The sequence below is a fragment of the Schistocerca americana genome, chromosome 7, assembly GCF_021461395.2.
Source record: "Schistocerca americana isolate TAMUIC-IGC-003095 chromosome 7, iqSchAmer2.1, whole genome shotgun sequence".
In the NCBI taxonomy this organism is placed as follows: Eukaryota; Metazoa; Arthropoda; class Insecta; order Orthoptera; family Acrididae; genus Schistocerca; species Schistocerca americana.
Window position 1 is genome coordinate 50,258,771 of NC_060125.1, and position 23,104 is coordinate 50,281,874.

At 39.8% G+C, this 23,104-nt stretch overlaps 1 protein-coding gene across 1 annotated transcript in view; it reads right to left on the reverse strand.

Annotated features, from left to right (window-relative positions):
- The window catches only part of LOC124622490 (cytoplasmic dynein 1 intermediate chain-like), a 198,877-nt gene that overhangs the window by 69,534 nt on the left and 106,239 nt on the right, over positions 1-23,104 (reverse strand). The window contains 1 exon segment of the mRNA XM_047148204.1: positions 22,744-22,764. Coding sequence (XP_047004160.1) covers positions 22,744-22,764 — 21 coding nt within the window.

The window sequence follows — 23,104 nt, forward strand, 5'->3', positions numbered from 1 at the left end:
TTCGATACAATATCACTTTGGCGACAATGAAGACGAGATAAAATGATTGGGAAACAGTCACGCAGTCCACGAGTGTAGAAAATCTCTGACCCTACTGGGAATCGAACATGGGGCCCTGTAATTCAGAGGCAGTGATGCCAACCACTAGACCACAAGCTACGATACCCAGAATTTGCTAACATATTCCGCATCAGATGTTAACTTCGTTTTTCATCACTTTTGGGAATTTTATGCAATAAACTACTGCTGTTCCTTATTAAGGGTGCAGCCTTTTTATGTAGTTGCAGGGGCAAAAATCTGGATGAATAATTGATCTGGCCTTGAAATGTTAGCCAACATGGCCTTGCTGCACTGGTACTGTAAATGACTGAAAGCAAGGGGAATCTAAACACATTATTTATTATTATATAATATACACAATATTATTTACTATTATATAACCCAGGATGTGAAGTCCTACTATATGGCTTAATAATAATTGCATACCCCAGGGCAGCAACTAGTCAGGAAGATGATGTCATCAGAAAAACAAAACTAGTGACAGTGTTGCAGAGTGGAATGTTGGATCCCTTAGTAAGTTAGGTAAGTTAGAGAATTTAAAAGTGGCAATGGATACAATTACTGAAGTGTGGCGGCAGGAAAAGAAGATCTCTGGTCTTTCTTTGTACAACACAAGTGTTATAAATACAAAATCAAACGGCATTAATACAGAAGTAGGTCTAATAAAAAGAAAATAGAAATGTGGAGAAATTATTATGAACAGCATGTTCAACACATTGTTATCACCTAGATAGGTATGAAATCAACACTGAACATGGTATTTAAAGCTTATATGCCAACTTTATCTACAGGTGAGGATAAAAAAATTTAAGGGATTTGGAAATTTGTTTTGGGGAACTGAAACTGAAAAGTGGGAATGGAAAGAAAAATGGGAGAAAATATTTGGGGGAAGGGAATGAAAGGAGAAACTGTCTGGTGCAACTCTGGGACTGTATACATGGAAGAGTCTAAGAGACACCAGAATGTTTCAGATAGATTATAAATGGTAAGACATAGGTTTCAAAACCAAATTTTAAACTGTAAAGTATTTCCAAGGGCCAATAATCAACTGATCTTAATTTTTTGGTTATGAACTACAGATTAAAACTGAAGAAACTGCAGAAATGTAGGAAATCAAGATTAGGCCTGGATAAACTGGAAGACCCAGGAGTTGCTGTTAGTTTCCTTTGAAACATTGGGCAACATTTGAATTAAACAGGGAAAAAGAATACAATAGAAGATGAATGGGTAGTTTCGAAGGATGAAATAGAAAAGAGAGCAAGGGTGAACAAGGCAAAAAGATGAAGTCTAGTAGACATTCTTCGATAACAACTGAGACACTGGATTTAACTGAAAAGATGTGAGAATAGAAAAATGCGGCCAATGAAGCAGACAAAAAACAGATGTCTAAAAATTATACAGACAGAGAGTGCAAAATTTGTCACCTTAAAAAGTTTAAGCAATTAAAATACACAAAATTTGTTTTGAAATGTTACCCACTTTGGCTGGAGGACAAATGCTACACTGTAGAAGCATGCATGACAATGGGAAAGATAGATGCCACTTGTATGACAATCTGAGGCCTTTGGATAAGAGAGAAACAACTGTATGGGTATCAAGAGCTCAGATGCGAACACAGTACTAAGTAAACAAGGGAAAGCCCAAAGGGCTATACAAAGTAAATGAACTTCAAGTCAATATTATACGAAAACAAAGGAAAGTAGATCACAAAATGGGAGGTATGATACTGTATGAAGAATTTGACAGACTGCTGAAACACCTAAGTTGAGACATGGTGTCTGGAGCAGATGATATACCATCACATTTATTTAGTTAGATGGGAAAGCCAGCCACTGCAAAACTGTTTCATCTGGTGCACAACAAGATGGTGCCGGGTGTAGAGGGCAGAGTCGCATCACTCCTGAAAAAGAATAAAATAAACAGTGCATCATGTAAGAAGTACCAAAAATGTCTAGTTAAGGGAATTCTGTGTGTTAAATGCAACTTCTGGTCACATGAACAATGCACCAAAGTATGTTTAAAATTCATTAGCGAAGATTTTAGTGGTCATTTTCTGACTGCTTAGAACAAGAAAATACTTGTATCGCATCAGAAGTGAAGCCGAAAGACTAAATTATAAAAGTGCTATTAAGAGAAATAGCCATCTTGAAAAGTGAGATACAATTATTAAGCATCAAGCAAACTGTAGTTGTGTGAAAATACCAATTGTTGCAGGCAATAAACAAGAAAATGAGTAAAACATTAATAACGGACAAGGACGCAAAAATCAGTGGAGTGATGCAATGTCTCATTCCTCAAGAGAATGAGTAGCAGTTTTGGAGCAAACTGAAGACTGTAAATCAATGAACAGATATAAATGGACAAAACTGGCATAAAACAAGAGAATAAATAATCAGTGCAGTAGTGAAGAAAATACTGTCAAAGACGAGTGTTCATTATCGGCAACAGTAGCTGAAAAACAATGAAGAACCAAATGCAAAAATTTACATATATCCAGGAATCAAGTCCCAATAACTGAGTAAATATCTCAGTAACATATTATGGTCAGAAGAAATGTCAAATGACGAATCCAACAGGAATTACAAAGCTGTATTCCTACACATAGGGGCAAATTCTCTTTGAGGCAGCAGCAAGGAAGAAATCATAGGTGAAACAAGAAACAAGATCTGAATGGCAAGACACAAGGTATCCCTCAAGGTTATATCCTAGGACTCATTTTGTTTCAATTTTACATCAAGGACATATCAATCATCTTAAATACCCCCATCCATTTTATTTGCAGATGACAAATCTGTATTAATTGAAGAGCATGGTTTTGTCTCACTGGTTTAACCCTGAGTATCCCAAAAAACCCATGTGATCCAGGTCAGAACAAAACAGTCAACATACCAGGGAATTAAAATAAAAAATCTAGAAGTAGTGGATTCTGTGAAATTTTTTGGATCAAACCTACACAAGAATTTAAATTGGAACTAACATATGGAATACTTAGTAAACAAATTCTAGTTTTGTATTTGAAACGCAAATACTGGCAAATGCCACTGACATGGACACAAGGAAATTTGCATTCCATAGTTACTTCCAGTCAGTTATACGGTACAATTTTTTTTTTTTTTTTTTTTTTTTTTTTTTTTTTTTTTTTTTTTGGGGGGGGGGGGGGAGTTCAAGCAACTCAATGTGCATACTGAAATTACAGAAAGGAATTATTAGAACGTGCTGTGCATCCAATGTCGTCATGCTATCAGTTATTTAAAAATCTGAAATTATTTACGGTATTATCATTTTTTGTATAGCAGAACTTATTGCACAACAATAAGGAAAATTTTATGCTCCCTGCACATCGTTTAAATTTATATGTTCAGAGTCATCAGTATAAGGGAATGAAGATTTACAACAAACTTAAAGCGAAGAACCTTCTGAATATGAACTTAGATTCACTGACAATAACTCTACATGATACTCTTCTTTAGTGATGCTGCTACTAAGCTGAAGATTTCATGAACGATGAACTGAATATCTGAGCAGGATGTAGTTGTCTTGTTATGTGAACATGTAAAGGTATCTTTTCAAATGAAAAAAAAAAAGAAAAAAAAAAGAGAGTTACGTTAATGTTTAAAAACACTTCAATCTTATTAACTATAGTTTTATATGAGTAAAATTGTATTAACCAAATTTTGACGTTCCTCCTGTACTCTAATCGAGTAATTGGCATAGGTATGTTACAAGACAAATCAATGGCAAATCACAGTCAGTCAGGAAAAATACCCTCAGACTTCAAGAAGAATGCAATAACTACAATTGAACCATCAATTTAACATATCGTGTTTGCAGAATACAGACCTGTATTATATACAGAGCAATGGGAAAACTGGTAGAAAGCAAAGTCAGGGAAGATCAGTTTGGGTTCCAGGGAAACGTATGAACATGCAATGCAATATTGACACTATGACTCACCTTAGAAGATAGGTTGAAGAAAGGTAATCATCAATTTATAGCATCTGAAGATTTAAAGAAAAATTTTGGCAATGTTGACTGGAATACACTATTTGAAAATCTAAAGATAGCAAGGATAACACACACAGAGTGAAAGGTAATCTACAACTTGTATGAAAACTAGGATGGAGTGGTAAGACCCAGGACAAAATGGAACCAGTGGTTGAAATGGGAGTGAACAGGGTTGTAGCCTTTACCTGATGCTCTTCAATCTGTACACTGAGCATCTAGTAAAGGAAACAAAGGAGAAATTTGGTAAGGGATTAAATTTAAGGAGGAAGAAGTAAAAACTTTGTGGTTTGATTGTAATTCTCTCATATATGGCAAAAAACATGGAAAGAGTAGATGAATGAATAGTGTCTTGATAAGATGTGACAAGATCATCATCATCATCATCATCATCATCATCATCATCAACAAGAAGTTATAAAAGGGTAACAGAATTTACTCAAATTAAAGGAACAATTCTGTGGGAATTGTATTACAAACTGAGACACTAAGAGTAATCAATACATTTTGCTGTGTGGGCAGCAAAATACTTTTAACTCATTGATGACTGAGTTAGAAACGACATAAAATGCAGACTGGCAGTAGCAGAGGAAAGCATTCATGAAAAGGAGGAATTTGTTAACTTCGAAAATAAACTTAAACACTGAGAATTATTTTCTTAACAAATTTGTCTGGAGTGTAACATTACACAGAAGTGATGAACAGATGATAAATAGTTCAGACAAGAAGAGACCAGCTTTCAAAATGTGATAAGACAGAAGAATGCCGAAGATTAGACAGACAGACCAGAAAGCAAATAATAAGATAAATATGTAGACTGAAGCGATGAATGAAAATTTGTACCAAAGCCGGGTCGGTCTCCTGCCCACTAGGCAGATGTACTAAGCACTATGCCACTCTGGTACTGTGGCTCTGAATAATTGGAGGACTACCCTAGCACACCTCCCTCCTCAATCCAAATTCTCATTCATGCCGCAGTCCATTTTGTATTACCCCAAAACTCAAACAGCATTGCATGGGCTCTCCAACTGTATTGGAATAGCACCTCAGCACCAAACAAAATGGGGAATCCTGCCTGAAACCCAGGCACAGGTGCTTTAATCAAATAAAACTATATGGTACCAGAGGCCTTTTCAAGTCTCAAACATCTACAATGTACACATGCCTACTGAACTCTGAATGTCTGTTGAAAAATTCATAAATGCTGCATATGAAAAAAGAAAGAAGCTGTCTGGTGCCTTTCACAAAAAGCAAATTGACAGCAATTAAAGCTGGAGTAATACATCATCATAATTTCATTACTTAGCAGAGAATGGTAATGAGAGTTCTCCAATAGACAGGTCAAGCTGTTAGCAAATTAGGGCACTCTGCACCCATTTATTCAAGGATAAATTAAAAGGCAGAACTTAATTTTAAGATGTCCAAAACTATTAAGAGAGGCTAAATGCAACAAAAAGGAAATTATGTAAAACTCATTTACAGGTCAGTTGATTGTGTGTTGTAAGGACTAATAAGGTAGTTGGCTTTCTGAATCTGACAATTTATTTTTAGAAAGTAAAGAACCATACACAGAGAATGTAGGAGGGAAAAACACTTAAGTAAAAGGCAAAAATGTGAATGTGAGGTAACACGGTAAATAGGAACAATCTGCCCAGTTGACGTGTCAGTATACAGTGAAAATGCTAGCTGCTAGAACAGGATCCAGCAAGCCATGTACTGTCATTCTGGTCCTTATTCTTTAACAAGTGCTCCGAAGTTTTGAAGCAGCTGATTTGTTCATCTATGGTTTTACAGCACTATGTCAATGAAAAGATAACCAGAAAATAGTGAAAGCACAGGGCAAAAACAGTCAAGATTCACAAATCTACTAAAATCAAGTGAGATGTTTCAAAAGTTTAAGTGCTTAAATGGGTCCGGTGAAACTCACTGATAATTGGGGAATTAGATGTATTCATCAGGCTTCCTTGAACAACTGGTGATAATGAGGGAGAGAGATAATAAGACTGACATGATCTGAGGCCTTTTGGGAAAACAGGGTAATAAGTCAGTTTTTACAATGTGTCTCATTTGTGTCACTATACTTCCCTCAATTTCCTGCACACAACTACTATCACATAGGCCTTTGATGTATGCCCAACATTTCTCAGTTGAATATGGTTAATTATTTATCAATATTATGCAGATTGCATTTTATTACAAACTTGGATAACTGGATTTCAATTTGAAGAACAGATATCACCTTACATGTAGCAAAAAAGTCTTGCCTCAATTTGTAGAATTGTGAGGAGATACGACTGTATGACTAATAAAAGGATCTTTAATCGAACAGAAATTTTAATTCCATGCTAACAAGAAAAAGGCCCCCCAGTGGTAGAATTGACTTTTTGAAACCATCTGTCCAGTGACGTAGGTCCCAGTTATTACACCCTGTAACCACTTACCCTGGCGGGAACAACAGAATCTTGCGTGATGCTCTACAGCTTTACAAACTGGTTGTGTAGCATAAAGGTTATAACATGAGCCTCATATGCAAAAGATTATGGGTTCAAATCTCATTAGATGGTTTGAAATCTTATATTTTTAAATCTGTACTGAAAATAATGATCAAAATCATTTCAATAGAGATTTAAGAATCAAAGATTTCAAAGCCCCTAATGAGAATCAAAATTACATCCTTTTGCATATGAGGCTAGTATAATCATCATTATGATACACAACCAATTTGTATAACACTACTATTTGAAAACAGTGGAGATCACACAAAATTGCAAAATTTTGTTTCTCGTCAGTTACTCACAAACGATGGCCAACCAGGATGAATGGTTGCAGTGTACTTGGGAGCTCAGCCTACATCACCATACAGATAGTTTCAAAAAGTTGATCCCTCTGCTTGGAAATAGCAACAAAGTTAATTATTGCCAGAACAAACATCCCATAACAATGAAATTTTGGAGGACTCTCCCAGTGCTTGGAAGCAAATTATTTATGTCAATCTCAAAAAAAGGATGTACTGAAAGATTCACGAGAATTGTCTTTTCACTGATCACATATTACGATGCTATCAGTTGGTCAGGCAGCATAGTTTCCAATAACAAATCATGAACATCAATTAAAGAAAGGGATGGGATGTGGACTGAGGTGGGGTGGAGTGAAGAGGGAGGGAGGGAGGGAGGGAGGGAGGGAGGAAAGGAAGACAGAAGACATGAGTACTAATTACAGCATGTCTCAGGAGGAATGTCGATATTCAGGGATATGACGGGGACCATCATTTGAAGTGAAAAAGTTGAGTAAACATGGGCTCTAAACTATCTTAAGAGCTATGAGCACTTGTTCAGTACAAGAGATTGCTTGACAGTAGCAAAGATGAATAAGTTGTTAGGTTGCTTTAAAAGACGACAGAAGGGACCAAACTACGAGGTCATCGGTCCCTTGTTCCTAATAAAACAATGACGCAAGTGTGAGAAGAAAACGGATGAAACATATAACACAAAATGGAAAGAAAGGAAAAGCCACAAGAATGAAGATGAGGCAACAAACACTAAAAGTGACAAAAGAGGACAACAAAACAACAGATATGCTAGAAACAGAATAGAGTAAAACATGAAAGCAGATTACAGTGGCTGGCCAACCACGAGAATAAAAAGGGAAAGTCAGCCACTCTGCAATACATTAAAACCTCCACCCTAAAAGCACTGGCGTGGAGTACACAGAGGGAGAAAGGACATTTGCTAAAACCTACATTGAAGTATAAAACACTCTCTCACGGATAAAACGTAAAACTAAAGCTGCTGTGGAGCCATTGTCGCCCAACACCAAAGGCAGGGTGCTCGGAAAGTTAAAAGTTTACCGCAGAGCGGCTAAAAGTGGTCAGTCCAGCAAGAGGTGGACGACTGTCATTTGGAGGCCACAGCAACACTGAGGTGGGTCCTCGCGATGGAGGAGGTAACCATGCGTTAGCCACGTATGGCCAATGCAGAGCCGGCAGAGGACAACTGATTCCTTGCGAGAGGCGTGCATAGAAGACTTCTACACATTCTTAGTCTCCTTAATGATATGCAGTTTGTTATGTGTGCTGTTATGCCACTCCGGCTCCCAAAGCCGGAAAACCCTGCTGTGTAAGACAGAACGCAGGTCAGCTTCAGAGATGCCTATATCCAGAAGCGGTTTCCGCGTCACCTGTTTGGCCAGCCTGTCAGCAAGTTCGTTTCCGGGGATTCCAACATGTCCTGGGGTCCACACAAACACCATGGAATCGTGGGACTGTTCCAGGGCATAGATGGACTCCTAAATGGATGTACCAGAGGTTGCTGAGGGTAGCACTGGTCAATAGCTTGAAGACTGTTCAATGCGTCAATAAACAGGAGAAATGACTTGCAAGGGCATGAGCGGATGTACTCAAGAGCACGAGATATGGCCGCCAGCTCTGCAGTGAAAACACTGCAGCCAACTGGCAAGGAGATCTGCTCAATGTCTCCTCCATGAACATATGCAAAGCCTATGTGACCATCAGCCATTGAGCCGTCGGTGTAAACTACTTGAGAGACCCGGAACACGTCAAGAATCGAGAGGAAGGGACAGCGGAGAGCGGCGGGGTTAACGGAGTCCTTAGGGCCATGCAAAAGCTCCAAACGAAGCTGCGGCCGAGGCATACACCATGGAGGTGTATGTGAATGGACTGCAAGTAGAGGTGGTAAAGGGAAGGACTCCAGTTTGGAGAGAAGGGACCGCATGCGAACTGCAATCATTAGCCCCAATCTGGGCTGCCGATGCGAGAGACGGACCGCCACGGGTGGCGAAAGGAGACAGTGATTCGGATGTTCAGGGGAACTATGAAAGTGTACCACATAACTGGCAAGCAGCTGCGCACGTCTGATCTGCAGTGGAGGGACACCAGCATCCACCAATACGCTGATCACCAGACTCGTCCTAAAAGCTCCTGTCGCTAATCACACCCCACAGTGGTGCACAGGGTCAAGTAAATGCAATGCTGAAGGCACTGCCGAACCATAAACCACACTCCTGTAGTCGATGCAGGATTGGCAAGGGCTCTGTAGAGCTGCAGCAGCGTACAGCAATCTGCACCCCAATTGGTGTTGCTCAGGCAATGGAGGGCATTGACGTGCTGCCAGCACTTCTGCTTAAGCTGACGAAGACGAGGGAGCCAAGTCAATCGAGCGTCAAAAACTAGTCCTAGGAATTGATATGTCTCCACTACGAATAGTCATTAAGGTTAAGTGCGGGTTCTGGATCAACGGTACGATGCCGACAGATGTGCACGACACACAACTTTGCAGCTGAAAACCGGAAGCCGTGGGCTAGAGCCCATGACTGCGCCTTGTGGATGGCTCCCTGGAGGTGCTGCTCAGCAACAACAGTACAGGAGCAGCAGTACGATATGCAGAAGTTGTCTGCATACAGAGAAGGTGAGACAGAAGGCCCGACAGCTGCTGCTAGACCATTAATGGTCACTAAAAATACACACACACATTCAATACAGAGCCCTGCGGGACTCCATTCTCCTGTATAAGGATGGAACTATGGGAGTAACCAACTTGGGTATGGAAAGTACGGAGCCACAGGAAGTTTTGGATAAAAATCAGGAGTGGCCCGGAGACCCCACTCATACAATGTGGCAAGGATATGATGTCCCCAAGTCGTGTTGTATGTTTTACATAAGTCAAAGAAGAAGGCAATGAAGTATTGCCGCCTGGAAAAGGCTGTTCGGATGGCAATGGACACAAGATTATCAGTGGTAGAGCGACCCTGGTGGAAGCCGCCCTGACATGGAGCCAGCAAGCCACGTGACTCCAGGACTCAACCCAACTGCCGACATACCATACATTCAAGCAGCTTACAAAGAACGCTGGTGAGGCTGATGAGCTGATAGCTATCCACATCAAGTGGATCTTTACAGGATTTGAGCACCAGAATGATGATGCTCTCCCGCCACTGCGATGGAAAGACGCCATTGCACCAGAGCTGGTTGAAGATGACGAGAAGATGGCGCTTGTAGTCAGATGAGAGATGTTTAATCAACTGGCTGTGGATGTGATCAGGCCCAGGAGCTGTGTCGGGGCAATTTGCAAGGGCACTGAGGAGCTATGACTCTGTAAATGGGGCCTTATAGGATTCACTGCAGCGTGTAGTGAACGAGAGGAATTTCACTCCCAGACACTTTTTGCGTGTTTGAAAGGCTGGGAGGTAATTCTACAACACAGAGGCTCGAGCAAACTGCTCAACGAAGTGTTTGGCAATCGCGTTTGCGTTGATACATAACTCGCCATTTATGGTAACACAGGGGACAGCTGTTGGGGCGTGGTACCCGAAAAGACATTTGATCTTTGCACAGACTTGCGAAGGTGCCGTGTAGCACCCAATGGTGGAGACATATCTCTCCCAACCCTCCTTCTTCTGCTGTTTGATAAGGTAGCAAACACGGGCACGGAGCCATTTAAAGGCTATGAGGTGCTTCAGGGAAGGGTGCCGCTTATGCCGCTGTAGAGGTCGCTGATGCTCCTTAATTGCATCAGCGACTACCGGTTACCACCAAGGGGCTGCCTTACGCCTTGGGCATCCTAAAGAGCGAGGGATCGCATTTTCTGATGCAGAAACTATTGTGCTAGTCAACTGCCCAACCATCACATTGATGTTACCGTGTGGGGGAGATTCAACGGTGACAGCAGAGGTGAAAGTTCCCCAGCCCGCCTTGTTCAAAGCCCGTCTGGGCAGGTGCCAGTGTGCCTGGCGCTGGGGCAGTGACAGGAAGATGGGGAAGTGGTCACTACCACACAGGTTGTCATGTGCTCTCCAGTGGATAGATGGGAGAAGTCCTGTGCCGCAAATTGATAAATCAATGGCCGAGTAACTAAGATGAGCCACACTGAACTGTGTGGTGGCCCCAGTATTTAAGAGGCAGAGGTCGAATTGCAACAGTAAAGTTTCGACATCTCTGCCTCGCCCAGTAAGCATGGTACCAACCCACAACAGGTTATGGGCATTAAAATCTCCCAGAAGTGGGAAAGATTTAGGGATTTGATCATTCAATTCAGCTAATACATTCAGGGGTACTGCACCATCTGGAGGAAGATATACATTGCAGACAGCTATTTCCTCTGTCATCCTTATTCTGACAGCCATGGCTTCAAGAGGGGTATGAAGGGCACATGTTCACTACAGACCGAGTTTAGGACATGAACGCAAACTCAACCTGATGCTTGATTACAGTCGCTATGGTTCCTGTAATATCCCTTATAGCCGCAGAGGGCAGGGGTTCGCACTGCTGGGAACCAGGTTTCCTGGAGGGCAATGCAGATAGCAAGTGTAAAGCTTAACAGTTGCCGTAGATCAGCCAGGTGGTTGAAAAAACCACCGCAATCCCACTGGAAGATGACATTGTGAGACTGGGAAGGCATGTAACATTCAATGAGGCAGTTTATGCCTCGAGAGTCACCTGCTGCTACCAATTTACTGCCTGAGCAGTCTATATCCATTGTGTCTGAGGGTCTCGCAAGATCTAGGTCCTCCAAAATCTCCACCTTATCCTCAGCCGCAGAGCCCTGTAGGTAATAGTGGTGTGGTTGCCACAGCAACTTCCTTGGTCTCCGGGGCATTCTTTTTGGATTTCTCTCACTGCTCCTTGGATTTCACTGGCTGGGAGGACTTCACTTGCTGGGAGGACTTCACTGGCTCAGTCTCTGGGACTGAGGATGAGTGTGAAGCCCTAGGACCAGCTGCTTTTGGACTCTCTAGCCACTGGCAGGCGTTCTCTTTTCCACTAGAAGAAACCTGGGAAGGGAGTGGCCCAACGGACCCCTTCCTAGCGAAAGAAACCGAAGAAGACCCTCGCTTCTCTGGCTTAGAAGTGGGGACAGATGTCCCCGATGGTTTGGGGGGGGGGGGGGGGGTGTTGCTCCTGAAGTAGATAAGTATATGGTGCAGGAGCAACAGTGAGGGAAATGCCACCCACCATCAAGGGGGCAGGTGTAGTTTTCTGGCTCTGAGAGGTGACCTGTGTTGGCAGAGCTGATGGTGCCAGAACTGTTGTAGGAGCGGCGTAAGATCATGTCATACGCACAGGGTGCCAAATTTTCTCTTAGCCTCAGTGTAGGTCAATCTGTCTAGGGTCTTGTACACCACGATTTTCCTTTCTTTCTGGAGAATACTGCAGTCAGGTGAGCAAGGCGAATGGTGCTAACAGCAGTTGACACAGATGGGAGGTGGGGCACATGGAGTATTGAGATGTAATGGGCATCCACAATCTCGGCATGTGATGCTGGAAGTACAGCGGGGAGGCATATGGTTGAACTTCCAGCACTTAAAGCACCGCATCGGGGGAGGGATATAGGGCTTTACATCACACCGGTAGACTATCACCTTGACCTTCTTGGGCAATGTATCTCCTTCGAAGGCCAAGATAAAGGCACCGGTGGCAACTTGATTATCCTTCAGATCCCAGTAGACATGCTGGATGAAATGTACAACTCGCCACTCTAAATTGGTGCGGAGCTCATTGTTGGACTGCAAAAGAAGGTCTCTGTGAAATATGATACCCTGGACCATATTTAAGCTCTTACGGGGCGTGATGGTTACAGTAACATCCCCCAGCTTGTCACAAGCGAGTAACTCCCGTGACTGGGCAGAGGATGCTGTTTTGATCAAGACTGACCCAGATCTCATTTTGGACAAGCCCTCCACCTCCCCAAACTTGTCCTCTAAATACTCAACAAAAACTGAGGCTTCATCATCATGAAAGATTCCCCATCAGCTCTCGAACATTCAAGATACCGGGGCGAATAAGATCAGATGCCATCCTTAGCCTGACGTTCCTCCCATGGTGTGGCCAGGGAGGGGAATGATTTGGGGCCATACTTCTTGAATTGAGCTCGTGATCGCTTAGAGACTGCTGGTGTTTCACCACTAGCAAGAGATGATAGACTACGCTTCATCGTGTGTCATCTGCCCTGATGCCACCCACTCCGACCAGGGGCCCTTCCCACAGGCACCACCCAGCCGCAGCAAAGGCCACCAGGCAGGATGGCCATTGCCGGGAGTCCCAATGCCCCATGGGGATGGGCATCTACCCCTTGGCATATGTGGGGAGTTAACGGCGCAGGCATCAGCAGAGTGATCCCTGTGTGGTCAAGAGACTACAACCAATAGGGTACATGGCGGCCGCACCACAACGGCCTGGCTACCGTGCTGGATATCAGCTGCAAAGAAGTCCATGGTCATTGTTGATGCAGAAATCGACACTGCATAGTGCATGGTGGAAAACACACCCAGGAAGGTGTGCTAACCCAAGAGATGGAGAATGGGCAGGACTGCAATGCGATGACAAGAAAGTGGGCTAAAGATCTCAATGCACGAAAATTTTGAAGAATGGAGGTCAAACCCTACAGGGGACCATCACATAAAGGCTGAAACATGTGAAACTCCTTTCAATCATCTTATACGACAGGCAGGAATACCTCGGGCCTATTCTAACCCCCAGACCTGCAGGTGGGGATGAAAAAGTGCTCCTAGCTTGTAATGTATGCATTTTAGAGCCAATGTTTACTGAACTTCTTTCTTCGAATGATCATCCCTGTAATATCCCTGAATGTAGACCATCTCTCCTGAGAAACCCAGTATAGAGTTAGTTACTGATGGCATCCAAAACATTCATGAGTTATATCAGTAAACGACACTACTAACAGTGGAAAACTGGTTATTTCAAAAAATAGTTTGAACATCCATTGCATACAAATTATTTTTTATGCACAATACTAGTCCAGTGAGAGGGGAAGCAAGTTGGGAGTTTCACATCCCATACTACGCAAGGCTGATGCAACTGACCAGTTGCAGTTTTGAAGAAAACTCTTATCATTGCTCTGACATGCTTTAATGAAGCCAAAGGAAACCTGATATTGTCAGTTTCTAATCAAGCAATATCCCTCACACTGAATCAAAGGTTCAGTCTGTTACTAATCTCCTTTGTAAACAGAAGTACTATCACATCATTCTTCTTCTAGACTTACCTTTCTGGAGAAGACAAGTATGTCACTCATCCTTACACCAATGATTCTCAACGATGTGAAGGACTGAGAGGATTTCCCACATTCATGGCACATGTCTTATACAGAGAATATTTTATCCAATATAATAAGAATATTCTGGATGTTCCAAGTTCACACTACTTTTCATTGATCAGTGAACCAACACAAGGGACAGTGATCTAAAGAGAGACATGGAGTCGCCAATCAATAAAGAGAGACTGCTGATTAGTCAGCAGCATACACACTTTGCTACAGCCCTACAGGTCTGCCTCAAGCAAGTAAAACACAAGTATCCTGATACTGCATTCTAACATCTGTGGTACACTAATAAAAATGAGTGAAAATTCAAACAAAAAAGATCAGGGCAGATGTTTCTGGCTAAATACGACATTTAACTGTTCACTGTGTTTCCACAATAAAACACCCATTGAAAGAGCAAATGACAAAGTGGGGCAGTAACATTTTCAAAAGTTAAATTTTACAGTTGCATTATGGACCATGGTTAAGTTGGTCTTTCATTTAATTTTGACTCACTATAAGTACGCTCTGATGGATAAGTTCATACACCTTTACTGTTGCACTACTAGCAGAATACCTTCATTTCTCTTTTTGTAAGCTTGTCATTATCACCCAGCAAGGTACGACAAAATTCCAGAACGTAAGTTCCACTGCTCAACACAGAATGCAACAGAAGTAGACAGCTCATGAAGTTTACATGGAGACCTTCTGAATATGTCTCAACATAACTATCACGTTGACATACTCGTTGTATCAAGACACCATAGCTGTATCACAATATCTAAGCCTAGTTTACACAATGACATTGGGTTGCGCCACTAGTTGCGTAGAATGAGTTGTGCACAAATGGTTTCATATTTGACTGTAGATATAGCGAAACCAGTACACACTTAAGTTTCGTCGTTTTGTGGGTCCCTGAGTCGTGTCTGAAATGAAAGTTTTGGCAGCTGCACATTGCACAAATTGTGATGAAGTTAAAGCTTGTTACATGGAATCGCTGCATAAGGAAAAAAATAAGAAAACGTGTTTCGATTCATGACTGGGTGAAGAAAAGATGTCAGCTTGGTTGCTCAGCATCCATACTGAAATAATTTGTAATGGAAGACCCAAGAAGTTCTTTTAATCATCTTAGAATGTCACCAGAACTGTTCACATTTCTCCTAAATAAGAGTTAATTATGTGATAAGGAATAAAGATATTGTAATGCATGAAGCACCGTCGCCAGAACTGAAATTAAATATCACATTGCATGCATTACAATTGAGAACACTCGGCATACTATAAGATGTGGTTTTAGTTGGTGATGATGCTTTTTCATTAACAACAATAATTATTAACAGTAATGATTATTAACATTCACTGCAGTAATTATTCGAAGCAGGCCGCAATAAGAAGAGAGTGGTTTGCAAACTACTCTCTTGAAGACAGATTTGTAGTGGCAATATTTCAAAATTCAAACATATGCCAATGGGGAGCACTGCTGTGACATTTTAAAAAGAAGAAGAAGAGTCGGCCAACTCGAATGATGGGATTTTAGCCTTGTAGACAAGAGCATTTCTACAGCTAGAATTACATTTGCTTTTATTTTTCATAATGCATTTGTATATGTGCTCCTAATTCAATAAATTTTGCACTGCAGCTCAGATATTGTCAAACTTTCTATGTTCTGATCACACATGACGGTCTCAGGAGCAGCAGTATGTTGCTTATTTTTGTAATCAGCATTACTGAAATCTCACAAACACCTACGCAAAGCATAGATATAGAAAAGCGAACGTTATTCTCCATTCCCCGCTTCATATTTCAGTTTGTCTACACTCTACGAACTCACATAACCTCAAAACTCATGCAACTAGTGCCGCCAAAGCTGGAACACCCCAAAACTGTTTAGTTTCACCAATGAGTTGCGCGAACACGCTGTGGCCAGTAGCACAGTTGCCTGCAACCTACTGTCGTCGTGTAAACTAGGTTTAACAAGAAACAAGATGTAAATTTTTTTTTTTCACACTGCAGTTCTTCTTGCTGGCAAGATATTTGCAGACAATAATGCTGTCAAACAATTTGTCATAAATGGTGACAGTGCTTCAATATGCAAATACAAAATGTGATGCATCTTTATAACAAACTTCAGTTCTATTTCACTGACAGTACTTATGTTCTGGATACCCTCTGTAATCAATGAAATACTGTAACAGTTTGTAGACACCTATAATTTTGATACTAGATGAACTTTACATTTAGTTTCTTGAAGATAATCTTCTATTTCCACACATAGCTTATTCAGTGGATATATTACAATCTAAAAACATTCAGGATATTATTTGCTGGGGCCTGACTTCTAGCAATTGCTAAATAAGACATTAAACACACACTTCTTATTTACACTTTTAAATGAAAAGTGTTGCATCAACATTAATTATCTAAATATTTTTATAATTGCAGCTCTACATTCATTCTAAATACTCAAAGAAATAGTAGTGGCATCACTAGTATTTAGAAAAAGATTTAAAGCAATCTAAGATTAGCTCCAAGTAAGAAGTACCAGACTACAAATTAATACCATGGCTTTAACTATTTCCATTCCTTGACATACATAAATTCTACTTACGTTTTCATAACAGTAACAATAACACTACTACACAATCATTAGTTTATTTATGTCATTTTATTTATTTTCATAACTTTTAATGTAATTGTCATATTCAGTCACGTAACTTTCCAAGATTTGCCCTTTTTGACTAAAATACTAGGTAACAGTTTCCAAAAGACCAACAGATAACAGATTCCAGCAAGTGAAAGTAAATGATCTAAATTTGTAGTTTAAGGGAAGTTAATTCACATTTGCAAGTAATAAAAACACTTGAATGTTCTGAAAGCACACATTTCTCACACTTTGAAGCCAGAAGACTATCTAATAATTAAAAGTAAATTATTACAACAGCAGACCAGTTAGTATCCACCTGCTGAAACAAGATGCTAATAGCATTTCATTACAATATGTCCACTAGTCCTCTTACTACATCAAGAAGACATCTTGCAACACTCATAGTGCATAAAGGACTGCACACAACTTTCAGAGCATAAACGAATTAGAGAAACAACATACAACTATCAGAATGCAGAATACTACTTTTTTCAGTGTTAGATTGCCCAGACAAACAGAAGCCTCTGTCTGAATAATTATATTGCATTGTTTACATGAATTGTACTCTATGGGAACATACTTAACATAAAACTGGCAGCTTATTGATCGAGGGGCTCCTGGTAGAAGAGAGGAAACAAACACAGAGGTACTTCCATTCCAGCCATTCAGGATACAGGAAAAGTCACAGGAAATGTCACCTGAGACTTAAGTCCATGGATAGATCTGTAGGAAGTATGGTACTCAGGACACTAGTTATGTATAATACCAACTAAAAGGTCGTATGATTCCATACAAATATCTTTTGCTGTCCTACCACGTACAAAGCACGTTGTCACAAGCGTGGATCAGAGCAAATTAACTGCAGGTCCAGAGAGGTTAATTGAACTACCTCAGGGCAGCAATATTGTTCCAGGTGACTCCACAGAGTTACGTCCCCACAGATAAAATTTTCCCTCAAATTCTATTGAGGGTTCTGGGTGAATTTCTGTGACTTTTCCTGAATAAAAATAAAAGTGAGCAGCTTTCCTCTATTGATGACATTTCTTTAGGTATATTTCGAGCAGTACAAATAGAATTACTATGTGCGAGTTGCTGCAATAAACCAATAACTGAGGAAAAAGAAACCATATATTAGAACGCAGAGAGTAACGCAAAAATATGCATGTCACTTCTTTCACTTTGTATTGAACATGACATTTTGTCATTCTTGTCATCCTTTACATAAGTATTCCTGAGTTTCTCAATTGTTTAGGAAATGTTTTGTGAATAATTTCATTTCATAAATGGATTAACACATCACAAGTGATAAGTTTTGTAGGAGGAAAGGGTCTGACACAAATGTTTTATTATAGTGTTATATTATTAACTATACTAAGCTACCACTGCAATATTCATTATAAAGAAAATGCTTCCTCAAGCCTAAGCATTTAGATTAGTCTTTGTGGTGGAAAGTATATAATGAACTTTTGACAGGTCATGCAGCAGTGTACACTTCCCCAGGCATTCCCAACACTCCTCCAGCCACATCTGCAATTCTTCTGCAAAGTACACACTTCAGCAACCTTTGGTGCACTGAGGTATCACAGGTAGGCTGACAGCGACTCTCCCTTGTTCAATGAACAAGTGAGGTAGGACAGAAAATCTCAAATACTGGTTGAAAATACCGTTCAAGTGCTATACAGTACCTTGTGAGGTATACATAATACTGTTTTAGAAACAATATTGTACAAATCTTTTTTCCGGTTTTCTGAATTTCAGTCAGTAGGCACACTTTATTCAGCAGACCAGCAGTTACTACGGGAATTACAATTTTTCACTTCTTTAGAATGAAAATGAAGCTAAAAGAATACCATGTTTAAAAAAAGGGAAAATGCCAATATTAATTAATCATTTTGCAAATGTATGCAGAGTGTCTGACGTTGGCTTCTTCACAACTCTACAAACAAGTCCTAATCTTTGTGTGATAGTTCAATATCTATGCCAGTGATGTAATTCCTTTTAGAAACAATTGCATTTTCAATCTGGTTTACTTTCAGTTTAATCAGTAGCACAGCTTCATTTCCTAATACTTATTAAAATGTGAAACACAATCAACTAGATTGAGGATGATGTGTGACAATTCTTGGGGAAGTGGAGCAAGCAGAACACTATTGAGTTCCAGTGAAACCTATCACAACAGCCACAGTAAGTCCAAAGACCTCTGCAGCACTTTTGAGTACCATCTACAAAATGTAAATTGTGAATCTTACTGGAAAAGGGAAGGAAAAGAGGCAGAACAAGCTTGGATTGGGCGAGTAAACCAAAAATGCCCTTTCAAAAGAACCATCTTAGCATCCATCTCAAGCAGTTTAGAGAAATTGTGGAAATTCCAAACCAAGATGACTGAAGGGGAATTTACACCACCGTCCTCCCCAATGTGTGTCCAGTGTCTCATCACTGCATCTTAACTGGAGCCACTATGGTGTTCTGTAGGATAATAATGGCAATGTGATTCAGTTCCAAACTAGATAGTACCTCTACTAACAGTTACACACTGTATTACAAGTAAAGTGAAATGGTCATCGTAACAATCTGCTCACAATGCAACTAGATGTAAAACAAACTGAGCAACTAGACTCATCCTGGATTCTGTGTACTCCAGTGGCTCTATAATAGTCACTTTCTACATCTAAATCTATACTCCACATGCAACTGTGTGGTGTATGGTCGAGGGTACCATGTAACAACCAGCCATTTCCTATTCCACTTGCACATAGGGTTAGAGAAAAATGACTGACTATATGCCTCCATACGAGTCCTACTCTCTCTAGTCTTCACAGTCCCTACACAAAATGTACATTGGCAGCAGCACAATCAGTGTGCAGTTAGCTACAAACACCACTCCTCTAAATTGTTTCTATAACACTCCTCCAAGGATCCCCATTTGAGTTCATTAAGCATGTCTATAACACTTGTGTGTTGATTGAGCCTACCGGTAAGAAATCCAGCAACATGCCTCTGAACTGCTTCAATGTCTTTTTGTGATCCCACCCAATGGGGATCCCAAACACTTTTGCAGTACTTGAGAATGGATAGCACAAGTAGGCTGTATAGGTGTCTTATGGATGAGCAGCACTTTCCTAAAATCCTCGCAATAAACAGAAGTCAGCCATTCATCTTCCCTGCTACCATTTTTACATGCTCATTTCCTTTGATATTGCTTTGCAACATTACACCTAGATATTTAATCAATGTGTTTGTGTTGAGCAACACATCACAAATACTGTATTTGAGCATTACAGGATTGTTTTTTCCTACTCATCTGCATTACCTTGAATTTTTTTCCATTTAGACCAAGCTGCCATTCACCACACGAAAAAGAAGTTGTGTCCAACTCGCCCTGTACTCATATAGTCAATCACCCCATGTACTCCAGCATCATTTGCGAACAGTTGCACACTGCTGCTCACCCTGCCTTTTAGATCATTTATGTTTATGGAGTACAAGAACAGTCATATTAAACTTCCCTGGGACACACTTGATTGTATCCTTGTCTGATGAACAATCACTGTCAGGGACAACACACTGGATTACTTCATAAATCTTCAAGCCATTCGCATATCTAAGAAGCCATTACATATGCTCCGACCTTCATTAACTATGTGCAGTGAGGCACTGTGTCAAATGCTTTTCAGAGATCTAGGAACATGGAATCTACAGTAGTAATCACACTTTTTTTATACCTTATTTATGTGGGAAGTGGCTGCCACTGCAACAAATTTTGGAGATATTTGAAATAATTTAAGCATTAAACATATAGCTCTGAAGAACTGCAACATGAAGATTCAGCTATAGAGACTGATAGCCACAAAACAGCTTATCTATATTTGGAATGTTTGTCATACAGCCACTTTTACAGTGCTTATCATCTCTCCTATGCACATTCAGTTCTCTCATAATTTCATCATTAAACCTTGTTTTGTATTATGATATGTCCGACAATGTGTAAACAGGACAATGGACAAATTCAGAAATGATTTCAGTATTTTTCCAAATATCAGTAAATACCTTGATGTAAATACAAAGTGAGATATAGCTCTGTGTTTTGAATTATTTTGGTTATTATTATTATTATTATGTTGCATAAATGAGGTTTCCAATCATTCTACTTTTAATGAGTTCCTATATTTTTTTCAATACACAAAGATTTTGTAGATAAGCTGTTGGAACAAAATATCTACTATTAATTCAACAAGAATTGCCAAACCCAATGCACAAAACTTTATATTCATCTTTACTGCACAGTAATGAAGTCTACTAATTTCATATAGTATGCTATTCACACTTCTTGTGTACTTATTATTGAGTGTGCAGTAACGGCAATATTCAAAAGGATGCTGACATCACAATGAACAAATCTTGTATAAGTTTTATACTAAGATTAAGAAATGCACTGATTTTTTTACCACAATGCTGAAGAACTACACAATTTACTTAAAGAAATCATTGGTGTACAATGTGGTTTTATTGATAAACATAGTTTTCAGCCAAGCTCAGTTTATCTGGCAGTAATAAATTTATTTCCCTGAATTTTATTTACTTAATGGGAAATATCTGACAAAACAGAAAACTTCAACCAATAGCTATTTGCATCATCTACGTACACCAAGTCCTTCAGATTATTTCACTGATGGACTCTACAATTACATGAAAAATGGAAATGATTACAATATGTATATCAGTCATATTAACTAAAAAAAGTAATTGCAAGATACATATTTGAAACTTATATTACAGAATTCAACACTAAGAAGGTCTAAGTTAAGATAAATCATTTCCCTAACATTAACTAACATACAATAAATGATAAGTAAGATGGTTTCCAAAATTATTGCAAATTTTACATCAAGAACCATAGTAATGTAACAAGAGTGATCAGTGAATCAAAGAACACAATAGTGACACTAAGAAAAACATGATGACACTATATTTCCCAATGAATGGACAAACTATCAGTCTACAAATTGAAGAGGAAGGTGTGTGTGTGTGTGTGTGTGTGTGTGTGTGTGTGTGTGTGTGTGTGTGTGTGTGTTCTTTAAATAAATAACATAAAAATGAAATACTGTGTTATACATTAGAGTGTTAATTAAGCTTACAATTTATATATTATTTGTAAATTGTGTGGCAACACAGAGTGAAATATGCTGAGGCTTTGTGACAAGTGCTGCATTTTCTGTATTTACCACTTCAAAGTTTAAATACGAGCAGATGAAGTAACACTTCAGGGCACAACTGTCTACTGTAGTACATAAAGATGGAGAAGAAACTAAATAAAATATGAACATTACATCTTAAGATAATAGAATCAATTGGCAGACATGTCTGGAATACACACTTTCTCAGATGATGTGCAGCACTGATCTCAATGTTGACTGGTCTACATAAGTAATACAGCACATCCTGGGAACCCCGTTTTCACAAAAGCTTTTATATCAGCAAAATTCATACGATGAACAACCCACTTAATACTTATTACATGCAGACAGACATGCATGAGAATCCATCCTTTCCTGATTCCATACTGTTGGCTCATGAAGTTCAATAAAGCTGCATTAGGACTGTACAACAGGTTTGCAATGGGCACAACTGTGTGTCCTACATGACCTGTGTAATGATTTCACACATGCGATTTATAGTTTGTAATTTAATGTTAGACACACTTTTTGGGTGGAGAGCAAACACTGAATTCTGGAATAATTTTGCTATGGGAATGCCAAACTGTGTACACACATCATTTTACACAAGAGAGAAATTTAGCAATCTGCATAAAGGTAACTGCACAAAGCATTCATAGTATGCAATCTTAAAGCTGCAGTTTGTCTCAGATAAGGGTCAGAGCAGTATAGGGGCAAAAGCGAAATTTAAAGTTTAACACAAATTTGACATTCCCTGCAAACTACTAATACCCAAAGCAAAAAAAAAAAAAAATCAACTCTCAAAACTTACCGTAATAGTCGAATGCGTGAGCTGGATGGGGGACAGGAAAAAGAAAACAAACAAGTGTACTAAAATTTTTTTATAATACAGATGAACATCTGTGTTTTGTATCTTTATAACCAATTGGTAACGAATGATCCTAGTCCCACACCATGATAGAAGCCAAGCATGGACATCATCACTATTTTCGCCACCATAAAATTTATTCAAATGCTCTCATTAAAATGTACTGTGGGAACAGGGGAAGGAGAAATATGAACAGCCCAACAAATTATTTCCCAAATTTACTTTGTAAAATGTTGTTTCTTGCAGCATTTCGCTCATGGCAGCACTACATGCGTGTGGGCTTAGGGTCAAACAACGAAATTTT